Raw genomic sequence first — 17,089 nt, 5'->3', positions numbered from 1 at the left:
CTAAAAATCTAACAAAATTCATGTAAACATCATTTAACAACCTCTCTTCTCTACTTTATATTTAACTCTTGTCATACATACTCTCTACATTCCAAGAGCTAAAAAACTAAAGTTACATAATTTTTTAAGCTTATTTTTTATCCACATACGGTAAGTAATCAAATAAAGAGTAATTTCGAACCAAAAAGTGAATTGCCTGCCAATATGAAGAGTACATACCATTAATTTTCACAATACATCTGGATTTATCTAAAATAATTACTTTCTTTCAAATCCCGAAAAAGGAAGAATGCTGCAACAGCCGATCTTTTAGTCACTAGAACAGCTGCTTCATGCAGCCATGAACATTCTACTACGAAATAAACTTTAGGTCACTGTTTTTGGCCTGTTAATGTCTAACAGGGACTCAAAATTATCAAGAGAGCCATGTTTTGGAGGGTTCAATTCACTTGACCTATTTCTCATGATTTATAGGTATAATCCTCCTCCCTTAACGTGATACAAGTACAGCAGATGAAATCTCGAATAAACAAAGGTCTACAACCCTCCCAAGACCATAAGATTGCAAGGAATTGTAAATGAAGTCACTTCTCAACGAAACTCTTGATGTTGTTCAACCACAAAAGATACTCCTTACTGTCCTTGTTGCGCATGTACTCACCCAAGAACTTGGCCGTACCGAGATTGATTCCTCGATATTCAAGATATTTGTGGAAAGCCTTCTTCAAGTTTTTATCCAAATCACTGGCACCAAAAAAAGTTCAGATAACGAATAAAAATGATTACCAAGAAGTTAACGAGAGATCAAAAATGTGATAGGTTAGGACAACTTACTTAAATTCAGGACCTTCATATGCAAGCTGATCTTCAGAATCGTCTGGCTGCTTAATTGCCAAGCTATCAATGCAAATCTCACCGTACGAAGCTGTGACACCGAACTGCAAAGACATTCCACTTTCTTTCGTGATAGTCACAAACAAAGGAATCGTCTCAATATCACCTTTTTCATCATCCTCATCACCATCCTCTTCCTCTTCCTCATCCTCAGTTCCAATTTGAGGGATGTCAGCTTCAACCTTGATGATTTCGTCTTCGAAGCTTCTAGTAAGTAATACAGTTCTTTCTCCAGGTCTGTCTTCAATTTGAAAAGGGAATCCTACGGGCTGCCCATCCTGAAAATAAAAAGGCATGGACATCAACAGATCATCAATACAAGAACATATATTCAACCTGAACAACCCCAACCCCAACCCCACAGGGGCGGAAAAACCAAACTTTTTTCTCTGCTTCTTGCGTGCAACTTTTAAAGCTAGAAAATAGGCATAAGAATATAAGAGAATGAGACTAAAAAATTTGAAAACTTGATTGACTTAAATCAAAGAACAAAAAGGACAAATTTATCCTTCATATGATTTGGGAGGGGCACGTCAAGCATGATTAACAAAGAGGTGCCCGATACATGCATTACTAATAGATAATTGGCACTAAAGTCAACAAGTAAATCAAGCAAAAACTGAAGCCGTGCTATATCCCAAAACCAATTCAAAATGGTAAACTTAAAGAGCAAAAGGAATGACATAAACAGAATTAGCAGAACCACAGAGTACAAAACTCTCAAGTATGCTGCTGGGTAGGCCAAATGGCAGAAAAGCATGCAATAGGATAGGTAGAATTTGACAAATCCAAAAAATAAACAGAGTTTCATTTTGGGCCTAGTTCATACACTAAGAAGAAAAAAACACAATTCCAAAGTAATTCTTGATTCAAGATAGAACCGAAAACTCACAGAATTAAACATTTCCTGTCGGCTTAGAATAAAAATACTAATTTACAGTCAAAATTCCTCCAGCATGGGTCCTAATGGGCTCTGTTTGATCGGTCGCTATTTGAAAATAAAGTAATAGAAATCCAGTTTTTTCCATTACCATACATTGGTAACTATATAGCATACAAAAAAGTAACCTGAATACAGAACTGAACTGCGAAAATGAGCAAATTTTTGCTCAGGCCCTAAAATCTCTAGTGCCTGTTTTGTTCACAAGTTACTGCTTTCGCAAATGGAAGTTTGGAGCTTTGAATAGGAAAAATAAAAAATAAAAGATCTTTGAAGCTTTTAAAATAAACAATCTTCAGAGAAATATTAACCACAGCCAAACACGCCCTTCAACTTTTATGAAATACCAGCAATAAACCATAAGTGACTCGTATATTTACCGAATATTCTGTCGTTTTCTTAGGAGTAGTCTCGGCGCATTGGATCTCGGACTCGAGTACCCGAATAAGGCTCTTATCGATGCTCGCCGAGAAGAAGCGCAGTGTCGGGACGAAGCTTCTCCGGCTCAGCGCGTGGGCCCTCTCGGCGGTGGGAGCACCAGAGACCACGCCGCGGAAGGCTCTCGGAGACCCGACGGCTCGGGTCGCGAGAGGAAGTACAGACGAAGAGACCCTGCGGAGCATGGAATACGACAACATTTGGTTGAGCTTTGGCTTCTCGTCAGGGTTTTGGAAGAGGGTTTTGCCGTTTTGGTGCTATTAGCGTAATGCAATTGTTACTTATATTTGTTTGACAATGCCCTTCTAGGGTTTTAGTTCTATTGGGCCTTTATGCGGGCCTTGTGGAGTCACAATTAATTATCTTTCTTATTATAAGCGACTCAGGAAAACCCCACTTTTAATCTGACTAAGAAATAAGGCCCATTGTTCAAATAAAAAAAAGGCCCAGAAACGGCTCCAATAGGGCATTCCGCATTCGTCAATCAAATAGCCGAAAAAGGAATAGAATATAAACTTCATACAAATTGTGTAGTAGGACTTTTTAATTAATTATCTCTTCATTGATCTAACAATTAAATTAGGCAAAATACTCGGTACAATGCCAAAGATATAATTTAAAATCTTCACAAGTCAAACATTATTTATAACATACACAATAGCCTCTCGAGCTATTATAAGACAATATATATGAAAAGTCACAATCCAAACAATTTCAAAGCTACAGGAAATTCTCTATCCACTGCCAATTCCTTGATCCTCTGACTTTTTTTTTTTTAATCTTCACTAATGCTTTATCAATCGCAATCCTCTTCGCTGGCTTTACAATAGTGACAATTCTTCTTTATGCTTGGATAATTCCTTCGTCATCGGTCTATGGTTTGCTCTCAAAAAATGAACCACAAGAAAAATAAAAGATTAACCAAAAATCAATTCCTTTATTCTTAAGGATTCGTGAGAACAAAACCTAAGAAAACAAATAAAACTTCACCCCATAAATCACTACTAAAAGCATATCTAATGTGAGTATATTTTTATTTAAAAACAATGAAAATACAATAACAACACCCTCACGCATTCCACACGCCACCACTGACCAGCCACGTGCCGCTAAAAAGCACCCTGAGGACCATTAACATACATACCCTGTTCGATTTACGATGAAGGCGGGAAAAAGGAGGTGCAAGGGAAAGGAGAACGGGGGCGGGAAGGAGGGAGACGTAACTCCCTCCCCCCACTCTGCTATGATCTCTCTGTGCGGCTATCTTTTTAGGGTTTGACAGCAGTTTTAAAAAGTTTTAAAAAAAGTGATATGCATTTTTTAAGAATTTGAAAAGCACATGCTTATTAATCGCAATTTTCTTTGCTGCCTTTACCATAGTGATAATTATTCTATATGTTTGAATAACTCCTTCGCCATCGGCCTATAGTTTGCTCTCAGAAAATGAACTATAAGAAAATAAAAGACTGAACAAAAACTCTGTCTATTAGATTTAAAATGGAGGGTTTAGAGCTAAAAAGTTATGTAATTTTTATATAGTTAAAAGCAATAAATAATTGGTTGAACAGTGTTCATAATTTATTTTATGTTTTGACTATACATAATTGTTTCCTTTAATGTGTAATGTTATAATATAATTACGTTAACATCATAATGGAACTATTATATTTTCATTAATGACTTGATTTTTTTTTTTTTTTTGTCCTTGGATAATAGAAATTGTATCAGGACAAGTATCCATTGAGGTCGTTACGAAGACTTGCTTTGATGTTCCTCAATGTGACCTTAAGAGTTAAGAGTTGCCTCGATCTGAATAAATTGAGATGAATAAAACAATGCTTTGGTAGTATCAATAACCCATAAGCAGATTGTTCACATATAATGCAGAATAATATATCAAATTGGCACCAAAAGGCTCGAATCCCTCTTTCTTTCTTTTCTTTTTTTTCCGGAAAAGAAAAAAAATGCATTCAAAAGGTGCTTTAATAAACGTTCTTAGCAAAAAGAAAAAGTTTGCTTGTCCAATGACAAATGGACATGCAAACAAAGTTCGTATTTAGTTTAGGTTATATTGTAACCTCTCAACTACAAGTCATGAAATCAATAAACAAGAATTGTTCAAATCATACACTATGATAAAATTCAAATCACTAAATTAAAATAATAATTATAATTATAATAATAATTTTAAAGTTTATATAAAACACGATTCTTCAAATTCGGTGGCGCAAATCAACCTTAAGAGCATGACCCAACCGGAATCTATAGTGCTCTGGAGGTAGATCAGAACCGTCATATGTTGGATAAAAACAAGAAAAGATAAGAGTGGACTAGTCGTCCAAACTCACAATGGACTTCACACTCTCTGTGGATCTAACTTGACTAACAATGTCACCCTAGACTGGGCATACATACATATATATATATATATATATATATATATATATATATATATGAAAACTAAAAACTTACGTCCTTTTGTATTTGTTATAAATTTGACGTGAATAAGTTATTCACAAAATTCAATCAAAATTTTTCATTTTATGTACGATGATAATCAGTGTTGTTTTTATTAGTTTTTTTTTTTTTTTTTTTTTTTTTTTAAAAAAAAAAAAAAGAAAAAATTCAGAAAAAATCAAAACCACGTTGTACCTTAAACGGTTAGCAGTTAAAGAGCGGTTTTTATCTACCTTAATATAAAGCATGGTTCATAGGCTCGTTGAGAAATTAAGCATAATTAAAGACTACAAATATACTACAACTTTTTCTTGTGCAAAATATATTACTATTTGGAGGCCTTATTTTTATCGGGAACTCAGGCACCCGCTTAAAGAACCGCCGTGAACACAACCATGATCACATTTCAAAAACTTAAAATTCACTGAACTGTCAAGCAGAAACGAAGCCAATCTAGCGGCGTCTATGGTCACTGAAAGATGCAACTAAAAACTTACATGGCCATGGCCCCTCCACAAAACAGAAAATGATAGAACATAACTTTGCCGCCCTATCTCCAATAAACCAGTACTTGCTTCACTGGTCAGATTTCACCATCCCAGAATTCCTCAATAGTCCTGTATGCGCCAAAAGTTTCATGGACAAATGAGGTCCCCTTCACCAGTCTTCCCTGCACAATTTAAGGAGAAGAGTTTTATGATAATTATGAGTCCCCATCATGAACATTTCATTATAATATGGCATTTTGACCTTATCACAATCCTCCAATGAAACCCGTTGAAATCATGGTAAAGGGAATTAGCAAATGATAAGCTATAGCAACAAAATTTCAAGGGCTATTTCATCTATAACATATTTGTAGGACGTGTTTACTGTGTTTGAGCTGGCAATATATATATATATATATATATATTAATTACCCATGGAAAAAATGGTCCATTAGTTAAAACAAGAAGACATTTTTGTCCAAAACTTGTCCAAAATATTTATTTTGGACAAAAATGCCCTCTTGTTTTAACTAAATGGATTTGAAATGGAGAGGATCCAGGTCCGGAAAAAATAGTGTATTAATTCGAGAAGTATAAACCATAATGATGGCATTCAACCGAGTACTTGCCTGCTCAATTTCAGAGAACTTGGCAAACAAGTCTTCAGGTATTGACCAGTCGAAGACATCAAAGTTCTCCTTGATCCTTGGCTCATTTGTACTCTTTGGAAGCACACTATGACCCATTTGCAGGCCCCAACGAATGGCAACTTGTGCAGGAGTCTTGCCTAGTTTCTCCGCAACCTTAACTAGGATTGGATTCTTGAGGACATCACTCTTCAGCCAAGTGGTGCCAGGAGAACCTAAAGGTGAATATCCCTGTATAAAAAGTATCAAAGTTTTAACAGAACTTCTGCATAACACAAGATTACAAGGGAAACAAAGATTTGCCTAATCAAAGATAGATGAACTATCTTCAAACCTAAAAGCAATTCAAAATTTGCATACTCACAGATAGGTGAACTCCCTTGGATTTACAAAATTCACGTAGCTTGGTCTGCCGCCAGGAAGGATGGCATTCAACCTGGCAAACAGAGGGAGGAATACGAGCTACCTCGAGTAAATCAGCCAATTTCTTTGAAGAGAAATTGCTTACTCCAAGAGCTCGAGCCTTGCCAGAATCATAGAGTGCTTCCATTGCCTTCCATGTGCTAGGTATATCTGGTTGAACAAGGTTTTCAGGCTTAAAGCCTATTGAACCCTTCTTCATCGCAACTGGCCAATGCATCTTAAAAAACCAACCAGCCTTATTTAGTTACAGTTGAATAATGTCCTCAATAAAATATTCTCAAGTTGAAAAATAATGATGTGCAAAACTATTATCCCAAAACTGTAATTTTCCAGGAAAATTAGAAGCACGGAAACTAGAGTCGGGGGATTTCATGATTTGGGCATAATTTGTTTTGTATACCATATGCGAAGGCATCCACAAAACCCTCTTCCATTTCACCTTCAATTAGGTAGGTCTAGGCAATTTTTCCATCAATTACACCCCAAAGAATACAGGGTGCATTAATGCAAAAACTCTTATATCAAGTTTCAACAGACGTTACAGACCCAAAATTGAACAAAGCTTTGACCAGTAATACATACAAGGTACAAGTCAATATAATCAAGCTGCAAGTCTCGCAAAGTTCTATCCAATGCCTGCGGAACATCTTCGGGTGCATGATCAGTACACCTGTTGGATCACCTCAATTTTAGAATGCACAAAATCAAACTAGATAAGATCAAAGACTCGCTCATTAAGGCAACAAACACGCAGCAGTATCAGTTTAGCATTAACGGAATACTAGAAATTGAAGAAAAAAAAAACACCAGAGTTTGGAGGTAATCCACAAATCCTCACGCTTCACCACCTCATCTTCAAACAACTTCTTCAGGACCAAACCAATCTACAACAAATGAGGAGTAGGCAATGGGTTACCAATTATTTCATATGCATCAGAAAACAATTAATTTCACATCAATTCTTTTCTAATCAACAAGCTTAGATCAACCACAGAGAGAAACTAGTCATAGTTATGTGGTACTGCGAACTGGAGAACCATGGATATGATTAATATGTTTTTTGAATTGTTAAAATATAATATAAATGATTAGGTTTACTAATTTTAATTGCACTTCTGAAATAAATAATAATTTAATATGAATCAGAACAGACGTCTATTTAGAAGACGTTCGAACGCGTGAATGGGAATTATAGAACATAATTGAAATGATTAAGTTGTGATAATTTAACATTTACCTCCTTCTCATTGCCGTAGATCTGAGCACAATCGATATGGCGGTACCCAACCTGCAGCACAAGTAAACATGTTTGGATGAGAGAGAAATCAAATGATTCATCATCATGACCATGATCGTCATCGTCATCGCCATCATCAAACGGTGAGAAATAAGAAGGTGAACAAGAAGAAGACCTTGATGGCGGTGGCGACGGCTTCGCCGACGAGGCCAGGGTCGGACTGCCACGTGCCGAGCCCTACCGAGGGGATCTTAGCTCCGGTGTTCAGTTCAAAGAATCGAATTCCGTCCGCCATTTTAACGCTTTCCTCCAAAGGCGAGTGCTACGCTGCTGATATGGACACGCAACTAACGCAAGGACGAACAGAGAGAGACAGAGAGTGGGGCAATGAGAGTGTGAAGGAAGACGAATAGGCATCTCCGTCTTTTATAAACGGCCTGCGCGGGCGAGAGGCCCCAGTCATCTTCTTTTTCTATACCGCCACGTGTAGGTAAGATTCGGCGTTGAGATTGAATCGTCGCTGTTTGTCTGAAGGAGCGGTCAGATTTATGTTATAACGTAAATATTTTTCCGAATTTTAATTATTAAAACAAGTAATTTAAGTTATTTAACAATTAATTGTCAGTATTTATTATATTTAGCTATATTTTAAAAATAACAATGATTGATAAGGCAAATTTTAATAATAATTAAGATTTAAGAAAACAACGAACCATAGGAGAACTTGTTCCTGCTGATTTGCTTAATTAACTTAATTCGATAACCTGGGTGGGGTCCATGAAAATGTTTATGCCTTTTTTGTATAAAAAATGCAAATTAAAGTGAGAGTTTTTGTCTGTTTTTGGGTGGAATTGGCTGAATGGATCTTGTGGAGTGTAAGGTGGGATGACGTGTCACGTGTGTTCTTGGCCACATTCGAAATGCCTGGTTCTGGTTGAAACCATTGGCCCTGTTTGCCATTGGCCCTGGAAGGTACTGTTTTAGGGCCGGTACTGTAGTATTTTTTAAAGAATATATATTTGATTGGTTTTAGTGAAAAAGTTTTTGAGGAAAAATGAAAAAATATATTTTATATAAAAAAATGTAAAAAATTTGTTTTGTAGTGATTTTTTTATTTGAATAATAAAAAAAAAATGATTGATGTGATATAAAAAGTAGAAATGTTTGAGATTAATTTTGAGGTAAAAAGAATTTTTTTTGGGGATTGAGGGGCAAACAGGGCCATTCATTCCCAAGCAATGATCATTCTCTCACCTCCGCCCACACGAGAAACCTCGACCGTCTTTTCTTTACGCGCGTCTCATGCACGCACCGTACATGTTGGACAGACACGTGGCTCTCAAGCCCAATCTGGTGCTCTTCGTCAACTTTCTCCATCCACGGAGACGGAGCTCCTTCCCGCTCTCTCCAGCGGCCAGCATCCTCTTCGTCCCCACCCAAACCCCTTCTCCACCACACGCGCACATGTTCCACGCCATGTGCCAATAATACCCTTTAGTCTTTACGCAAAACCCACCGGTGACCGGAGGTGACACAGTACCAAATATGTCAACCTTTGGACTGTTTTAAAAATTGTCGTTTCTTATGGCAATTAATTAACTAATTTTTATGTTAATTTATATATATATATATATATATATATATATATATATAATTTAAAATCGTGATTCAAAATTACTAGTTAATTTTTTATATTTAAGTTTTTCTAACATCACTTTTTTCATTGATAATATGGTCAATTCACTCGTGACATTGTTAAGGTTTTATCAATTTTAATTTTAAAAAACTTATTTATATGAAATTGCTAAATCAAGGACCTGAACTATATTCAAGGCAAAAGAAAATCATATCATGAAGCTGGAAATTCATTCAATTTTTGAATGAGACTTCAGAGGGAGAAATAGAAAAGAAAGTGGAAAGTTACAAAGACATTTTTAATTGAATAAGATACTGCCCTCTTTAACACTTTTCAGACTTTCCATCTTCACTCAGCATTTAATTCGTTCCATCACTGCCTTTGGGGCTTGAAATACTGCCTTTGGGGCTTGAAATTACAGCATCGATTAAAACATCTTCTTTGGAAGATTACTTGGGATATGCTCCCTGTTAGAGCTAAAATATGCAGAATTATTCCCTCTCAGGATCCTGATGCTTGGATTTGTCCTTTTTGCAATGGTCCTGAGGAGACTTTGCAACATATTTTCCTTGGTTGTTCTTTTGCTAGGATTCTTTGGAGGAACATATAATGGCCTATTGATAATTCTTCTTTCAGCACCTTGCCTATTTCTCACTGGATTATGGCTGTTGTCAAGCCTCATCAATTTCTATTCATTCCTAAGGAAGATGTTTGGAGATTTCAAATCTGTGCAGCAGTGGTTTTGGACCACATTTGGTTTTCTAGGAATCAAATCATTCATAAAGCTCAACATCCGGAGATCAAAACTTCAATCAAGCAGATTTTCACCTCGTTCAGAACTCACCTCTCAGCTTGGCATTCATCTGTATCCAACTCTGTTTGGTCTCCTCCGCCTGCTGGGATTTTCAAGGCCAACTTTGATGTGGCTATTAGAAATGATTTTTCTGTGGCAGCAGCTGTGCTTTCAGATTCTTATGGCTGTATTCTTGCTGCTGCTTCAAAACGTTTATCTTCTGTTGATGTTACCTTAGGGGAATCTCATGTTGCCTTGTTAGCCTCTCAACTTGCTGCTTCTCATGGTTGTTCAGACTTACTTCTTGAAGGGGACGCTCTCACGGTGATAACTGCCATTAATAACCCCTTGGTGTTTAGAGATTGGAACTTTTCTAGTGTAGTGAAGGATATCTCTCTTATTTTTTCTTCTTTTCAAAGTTGTAAGGCTTTGAAAGTGTCACGTTGTGCTAATTTTAGGGCACATTGGTTTGCTAAGTGGGCCGCTTCTAACCTTGTGTTTGGAAGCATTCCTATAGTATCTCCCATTCTCTCTTCTATTAGGATCAAGAGTGGGAATGATCCTCCCTTGTAACCTTTTCCCGCATTTGATTAAAAAAAAAAAAAAAAATTCGTTCCATCTTTCAACCTTAATTAGAAAGCATTAAATCACTTTGTTAGCAATGCATCCATTCAAAAAGTAAGGCTAGAAACTAGATTTTATCTCATAATATTAATATGACAGTTTTAGAAAAAGAATCATTTCTATTTCAATTATTCTCAATTTCTTCAATAATTTAGTGAATTTTGAAGGGTAGTGCATTTAATGTACTACCATCATTAAAACTTTTAAACAACACTACCCTTAGTGCATTGTGAAGGGTAGTGTTGTCCAAAAGTTTTAATAAGGGTAGTGCATTAAATGCAATACCCTTCAAAATGCACTAAATGGAGGAAATGGAGGGATTTTGAAATGGAGAGGATCCTATTCCTCAAAATGCACTAAATAAAAGAAATAGAGAGGATCATTTTCTGCAGTTTCCAACCAACTCTTGAATTATATATATATATTTTCTGCAGTTTCCAACCAACTCTTGAATTATATATATATATATATATATATATATATATATATATATATATAAGGATTCGTTAAAACTACCACATCAATATTATGAGATAATTAGAGAATAAAAATGTTATATATAACATTTATCATTTAGTAATTAGTATATACGTTGTACATTAAATGTTAATGTAGAGAGAGATTTTTAATTTTATGAGACATCCCCACGGAAAAGGATCTTCTATATATATTTATTTTTGGTAAATAAATTGGCATTTCATTGATTTAAATGACTTTTTCACCAGTACATTTGCTATATTACCGGGCAGTGGGCACGTACAAATCTCTCATAAACCTAACGTGCTATAACAAGCAAGCGCTCCTTTATTTACTTCAATTTTCTAAAGGAGAAAAAATGCATGCAATCCCTGACAACTACGGGTAAATGCAAACAGCACGCGGCGTGCAAGGCACGCCCGTACAAAGTGAAAAAGCATAGAAAATCAAGTAATTTGTTATCAAACAGGACAAGAAATACCACAATGTTTCAAATATCTGATGTCTGCTCACAGTTCACCATCCCAGAGTTCTTCAATGGTCTTGTAGGCACCCAACGTCTCATGAACAAAAGCTGTGCCCTTACCCAGCCTCTCCTGCGTGAATATATATATACCAAAATTTTACTAATGTATATTGTAGTGCACTTTATAAGAATAGGACTAGGCTACTTGCCTGCTCAATTTCAGATAACCTGGCAAACAAATCTTCAGGTATAGACCAGTCAAAAACATCAAAATTTTCCTTGATCCTTGCTTCATTTGTGCTTTTAGGCAGTACACTGTGACCCATTTGTAGCCCCCAACGAAGAGCTGCTTGTGCAGGAGTCTTCCCCAATTTCTCTGCAACCATTTTGAGAATTGGATTCTTAAGTACCTCCATCTCATACCCCGTGCTAGGTGCACCCAATGGTCTATACCCCTGAAATAAGAAAAAGTTCTTCATTGAGTCACTGGAAAATGGAGGGTTGTTCAAAAATCACAAATAAATGAAAGCAGATCCATTTTGTTTCTCAAGCTCTTCCCATTAGTCTGTTCTGCAAGATTTACTTGCATAAATTCTGTTTCTTTCACTCTTTAGAACATAGAAATTATAGACCACTTTATATCTGCATACTCACAGATAAGTGAACACCTTTCGATTTACAAAATGCATGTAATCCTGGCTGCTGCCATGAAGGGTGAGACTCCACTTGGTTAACAGCAGGAGGCACTCGTGCTACCTCCAACAGGTCCCCAAGCTTCTTTGAAGAGAAATTGCTTACTCCAATAGCTCGAGCTTTTCCAGAATCATAGAGCGCTTCCATTGCTTTCCATGTACTTAGTATGTCAGGTTGGGTAAGATTTTCAGGCTTAAAACCAACTGACCCCTTCTTCATGCTAACTGGCCAGTGGATCTACAAAATAAATTAGCCCACTCAGTAATTGAGTGATGGATGGATACTAAGTCAGAACAAAAGGACATGCTGGTGATATAACTTTATCCTATTTTGACTGGGAAGGAAATTCATGTATATATCAAAAAACTAGCGACATTCAAGGAAAGTTCAAGCTTAGTACATACTAGATACAGATCCAGATAGTCAAGTAGCAAGTCCTGCAATGTTTTGTCTAATGCCTCTGGTACATCTTCTGGCGCGTGATCAGTACACCTGCAAATAAATCTAGTTCAAGTTAGACAGTGAAAAATGGTCCCGAACACATGCTATGCAACTATAATTGATTTTATATTAGAGAAAGCTTGGTAGCATTTCAAGTCAAAAAGGGAACAAACCAGAGTTTGGAGGTGATCCATAAGTCCTCACGCTTCACTACACTATCATTAAAAAGCTTCCTCAAAGCAGACCCAATCTACACAAAGTCAAACCAGAAATTAGGTCACGACATGACTACACTCTTAACTGTCATAGCAAATGAGGGTGAAGCCACTTAGCAACTTAACATAACAAATGTCTATGGTATATGCTACCGTTTTAACAATAGTATAATATGAAACTACAGCTTCCTATCAAAGAAAAAAAGAAAGAAAAATAATAAAGAAAAAAAAAAAAAAAGTTGTTTCATTACTTGAGAAAGTATCTTGTGCACAAATAAACATGGGTCAACCACAGTAAATGAATTTTAATATTCACCAGAAGCGCATAGAGAAGATAAATAAAAGAGAGGAAAAACAAATCAGCTTTTCTGAAAAGAAATAAAAAGAAAAAGAAAAAAAGAAGCAGCTAAGGAGGCAAGTGTCTTGTACAAAGTAACACTCTTGCACATAGTAAGATGTATTCAGATATCTTCAGGAAATTTTTAGAGCAACTTCCTGGATCATCTTGTCTCTTATTCTTCATCTCATTAGGAAACTTACGAGAAAAAGACTAGAGTTTTCGGCGCCTATCTAAGAGCTCCAGCAGTTCAAGAAAACTCCGCAGACAGTCTTAAGTCAAAGAAACATATTAAACGTGACTATTAACTGGGTCAACTAAATCTCTTACATTGCCCTGTTTCAGGGGATGACTAGGAGGAACATTTAAAGAGTGATCTACGCCAAAAAGGTGAAAGAGAATTCTAATAACAATTCCAAATTACACAAAGGAAATTGCTGGTCAAAGGAATTGCTAGTCTTCAGCAATGACTGAGCAAATCAAGCGTTAACTTTCACATACCATACAGTAACATTAAAGACAAAAAGATGATATACAATGTTTGATGCTAGAATTACCTCCTTCTCATTGCCATAAAGTTTAGCACAATCAATATGCCGATATCCAACCTGCCACAGACACAAAAGAAAAAAGAGGTTCATGCTGTGCAGTGCTTCGACAGATGTTATAAACAGAAATACAAAAGAAAATATATCATAATTGATTATTAAGAAAAGACACTAACCACCTAACCGAACCCTGCTGAATCCTATTTCCTAAATCTATACAATCATATAACTTTCTAACATTACCAACATTTTTGTTACGAAAGAAAACCATCCAAAAGTGCATTACCCTTCTAAACAATCATGCTCCATTATTTATCTTGTAGTTAAGCATTATAGGAAAAATATGCAACAACCCCCATGTGCTTTAGTGAATTTTAACTTTAAGACCCTAATTTCCTTTTATACTTGTGCTTCAAACATTTGTAAATTGAGACCTTTGTTATGTTCTTCTTCAGCGAACATTTAGAAGCATCTCAAAGCTTTAATTGTAAGATGTATCTAACCATTAGGAGCATCTCCAAGTTTCAATTGTAAGGCTGCTACATACACTTACTTAATTTAGTTTGAGATTATGTTAAGAGAGGATTGGCTAATATGAAAAGACCATTTTCCTCCTTTCTGGCTTTGTTGATCTTTCAACCAACATGGGTTCAATACGATCAGAGAGTCATTAATTCATAGCCATTTCTTTCTTTTTCCTTGGTATCCATTCGAGTGTTGAAATTGTCATATGTCCTCCGTGATGTAGCGAGTTTGGAGTTAAAGCAACTTAATTCAATGTGAAGATCAGATGAAATATTGATAGTCAAAGCCGTAGCTGAAACTGCCTCACCATTTATGATTTATTCGAAAGCAACCCATTGGATTCACATTTTATGTGATTTTTAGTTTATAATCCGAAGCTAATAATAGAAAGAACCCTTATACCATAAATTTTTTTTATTTTTTATTTTTAATTGAATGGTATATTATCTCGACAAGAAACAATAAAAGAAAAAAGAATGATGGACTCGAACTTAATAACTCAAAGGGAAAAGGGGAGAAAACAGAGAATTTGAGATGTTGCATAAGCAAATATACGATCACCCTAGTTCTTAAGGCACTAAATTAATCAACCGGAAACTCTTTCATTTCTTGTAAATTATATAACAAGGGATCAATTACTCTAAAGAAGGTGAAGAAGAATACCTTGATCGCGAAGGCGACAGCTTCACCGGCGATGCCAGGGTCAGCCTGATACGTGCCGAGCCCTACCGAAGGGATCTTAGCTCCTGTGTTCAACTGGAAGAATCGAATTCCATCCGCCATTTTCTCACTTTCCTCGAAGCGCGTTTACTGCACACTGGTTACTGGTATAGCGGGATGAACTGGTATGGACGCAGAGACGAACAGAGATGGCGGGCGTTTTGAATGTATCATCACCGTTATCTGAAGGACCAATCAGATCAGATGGGGGCCACGAAATTGATGGACCTTTTGGTTCTCGCGCTTGGCCGTTGATCAAAATTATGATTCCGTAACAGCTAACGGCCATGTTTTTCCTTTTTGGAAAATTAAAATGCATACCTTATAAAATGGAAATCATTTCACCTCTCCTTCCAACTTTGATTTTTTTTTTATTATTATTCTTTTGTATTTGGGATAGGTGTTGTAAAAAAGAATTAGTATAGTTTTTTCAATGGTACAGAATTAATTTTAAGTTTTATAGGAGAAATAGAAAAAGTGAAATTAAATCTGAATAGTTGAAAAAATTATAAGAAAACTCCTCTATTTTTCTTTTTTTTTTTATATAACACCTGAGCCAAATCTTTTTTTTTTTTTTTTTATGCGATGAATTGATTTGAAGTATTACTTCTTGACGGACAATGATCTTAAGTGAAATAAAGATCAGTCATTTCACAGTTAAGATTTAATGTTGTCATATCTAACAATGTAAATGATGTCAATATATTTTAAATTTTTTGAATGGCATGTTAATATATTTATTACTTGACATCATTTATACCGTCAGATATAATAACAATAAATTCTAACAATGAAGTGACTCATGCATTTCACTTTTTTTTTTCCTATTCATTTCATTTGAAATTGAGAGAATCATATTCTCTCATGGGTATAGTTTCACATTTATTAATCACAACAATCATACAATTGCCCATCCAGCATTACTTAATTAATTGGCGGGTCAAATACTTCAGGCAAAATATTTTCTTAAGGAGTTCCTACTGTCGGTAAAATTGGGAAGTCGACCCTCTTTTGCATGGCAAAACTTAATTTCAGCCTGAGAGCTCTTTATGGATGGCTTGTGTTGTTACCGTGCACAATAATTGATGAACAATATAGAATGGAAAAGAGAGAAATTAAGAGAGAGAGAGTCGACACACAGATATATGTGATTCGACAATTTGTCTACGTCCACAGAGAGGCGGCAAGGGGGCAATATTTTTACTCTTAATGATTCAGGGTTACATCATACATATATATAGAAAAGAAATCATAAACTCTACTTGTACGGACTTATTAAGGAAATCCTCAAAATAATCAGTACTGTGCCATGGGGGTGTTGCCCCCACACCCCCAAAACCTAATCGTTCCCCCCCCCCCCCCCCCCAAACTTAATTACGCCCATAAGCCAATAGACTTCTGCTCCGTGAACGTCGCTATCACGACGTTCACTCCGCTCCCTTGCCCAACGTCCTATGCAGTCCAGTCATTGTGCTCTAACCTCTAGGTTACCAAGGGATGCAAAGGTGGAGGCACTCATTGATCGGCATATGGGGGGCTGGAATACAAAATCGATTCAGGAAATATTCACGAACGATGAAGCCACACTGATTTGCAGCTTACTGATGAGTAGATATCGAAGAGCTGACACATTGATTTGGAGACCTACTACCATGGGTAAGTTCACGGTTCGAAGTACATACCATCTTGAGAAGGATAGGCAAGTAGCAAGAATGGGGGAAGGCTCTCGCCGGTCGGGGTACAATCACCTTTGGAAGATAGTTTGGAACCTTTAGGTGCCAAATGCTTCAAAGGTTTTTATGTGGAGGGGCATGTTCAAACATACTTCCCACCAAAGACAACCTTCTCAAGAAGGGTGTCGTCAAAGAAGATTTATGTATTTTTTGCACCAGAGAGAAAGAGACTGTGATGCATATCTTATGGGAGTGTCCATCTTCGGTGGACGTGTGGGGGGCCTGTGCCAGAAGCATCCAAAAGAGTGTTGGCTCTTATAAGTCTTTTCTGGAGGTTGTCAGGTTGTGGACGCTATGATCACAAGATGCAGCAAAGAGGAGTTGAACATATTTTCCCTAACAACTAAAAAGATTTGG

General features: G+C 36.4%; 4 protein-coding genes across 4 annotated transcripts; 1 reads left to right on the top strand and 3 right to left on the bottom strand.

Annotated features, from left to right (window-relative positions):
• Positions 1-221: 221 nt before the first annotated feature.
• Positions 222-2,529, bottom strand: LOC132192350 (uncharacterized protein At2g39795, mitochondrial). Its single transcript, XM_059607662.2, has 3 exons — positions 2,215-2,529; positions 835-1,172; positions 222-744 (listed from the first exon to the last, which is right to left on the bottom strand). The coding sequence occupies exons 1-3, from the start codon at positions 2,470-2,472 to the stop codon at positions 585-587; spliced, it is 756 nt and encodes a 251-aa protein (XP_059463645.2). The 5' UTR covers positions 2,473-2,529; the 3' UTR covers positions 222-584.
• A 2,584-nt stretch (positions 2,530-5,113) lies between these two features.
• On the bottom strand, positions 5,114-7,936 carry LOC132161838 (NADPH-dependent aldo-keto reductase, chloroplastic). The gene is made up of 7 exons (XM_059572037.2): positions 7,700-7,936; positions 7,525-7,575; positions 7,095-7,171; positions 6,870-6,957; positions 6,229-6,504; positions 5,817-6,095; positions 5,114-5,399 (listed from the first exon to the last, which is right to left on the bottom strand). Exons 1-7 carry the CDS (start codon positions 7,817-7,819, stop codon positions 5,313-5,315), a joined length of 978 nt encoding a protein of 325 aa, XP_059428020.2. The 5' UTR covers positions 7,820-7,936; the 3' UTR covers positions 5,114-5,312.
• A 1,885-nt stretch (positions 7,937-9,821) lies between these two features.
• On the top strand, positions 9,822-10,526 carry LOC148583479 (uncharacterized). Its single transcript, XM_088511432.1, has one exon. It carries the CDS (start codon positions 9,822-9,824, stop codon positions 10,524-10,526), a length of 705 nt encoding a protein of 234 aa, XP_088367558.1.
• Positions 10,527-11,485: 959 nt separating this feature from the next.
• On the bottom strand, positions 11,486-15,235 carry LOC132161836 (NADPH-dependent aldo-keto reductase, chloroplastic). Its single transcript, XM_059572036.2, has 7 exons — positions 14,943-15,235; positions 13,764-13,814; positions 12,828-12,904; positions 12,618-12,705; positions 12,175-12,450; positions 11,730-11,975; positions 11,486-11,650 (listed from the first exon to the last, which is right to left on the bottom strand). Exons 1-7 carry the CDS (start codon positions 15,060-15,062, stop codon positions 11,564-11,566), a joined length of 945 nt encoding a protein of 314 aa, XP_059428019.2. The 5' UTR covers positions 15,063-15,235; the 3' UTR covers positions 11,486-11,563.
• Positions 15,236-17,089: the final 1,854 nt, after the last annotated feature.

The sequence above is a fragment of the Corylus avellana genome, chromosome 10 (genome assembly GCF_965113065.1).
Source record: "Corylus avellana chromosome 10, dhCorAvel1.hap1.2, whole genome shotgun sequence".
Classification (NCBI taxonomy): domain Eukaryota; kingdom Viridiplantae; phylum Streptophyta; class Magnoliopsida; order Fagales; family Betulaceae; genus Corylus; species Corylus avellana.
The sequence above is the reverse complement of the archived record's forward strand: the minus strand, read 5'-3'. Positions and strand labels throughout refer to the sequence as shown.

Bases quoted from the DNA above. Each gene is read 5' to 3' on its own strand.
- LOC132161838 (XM_059572037.2), bottom strand. From the start codon at position 7,819: ATGGCGGACGGAATTCGATTCTTTGAACTGAACACCGGAGCTAAGATC. The intron at 7,576-7,699 runs GTCTTCTTCTTG...CTTGTGCTGCAG, and splicing joins CCGTCGCCACCGCCATCAAG to GTTGGGTACCGCCATATCGA. The intron at 6,958-7,094 runs GTGTTTTTTTTT...GTGATCCAACAG, and splicing joins TGGATTACCTCCAAACTCTG to GTGTACTGATCATGCACCCG.
- LOC148583479 (XM_088511432.1), top strand. From the start codon at position 9,822: ATGGCTGTTGTCAAGCCTCATCAATTTCTATTCATTCCTAAGGAAGAT.
- LOC132161836 (XM_059572036.2), bottom strand. From the start codon at position 15,062: ATGGCGGATGGAATTCGATTCTTCCAGTTGAACACAGGAGCTAAGATC. The intron at 13,815-14,942 runs GTATTCTTCTTC...TGTCTGTGGCAG, and splicing joins CTGTCGCCTTCGCGATCAAG to GTTGGATATCGGCATATTGA. The intron at 11,976-12,174 runs GTGAGTATGCAG...TTCTTATTTCAG, and splicing joins CGAAAGGTGTTCACTTATCT to GGGTATAGACCATTGGGTGC.
- LOC132192350 (XM_059607662.2), bottom strand. From the start codon at position 2,472: ATGTTGTCGTATTCCATGCTCCGCAGGGTCTCTTCGTCTGTACTTCCT. The intron at 1,173-2,214 runs GTAAATATACGA...TTTTATTTTCAG, and splicing joins AGAAAACGACAGAATATTCG to GATGGGCAGCCCGTAGGATT. The intron at 745-834 runs GTAAGTTGTCCT...TTTTGGTGCCAG, and splicing joins TATGAAGGTCCTGAATTTAA to TGATTTGGATAAAAACTTGA.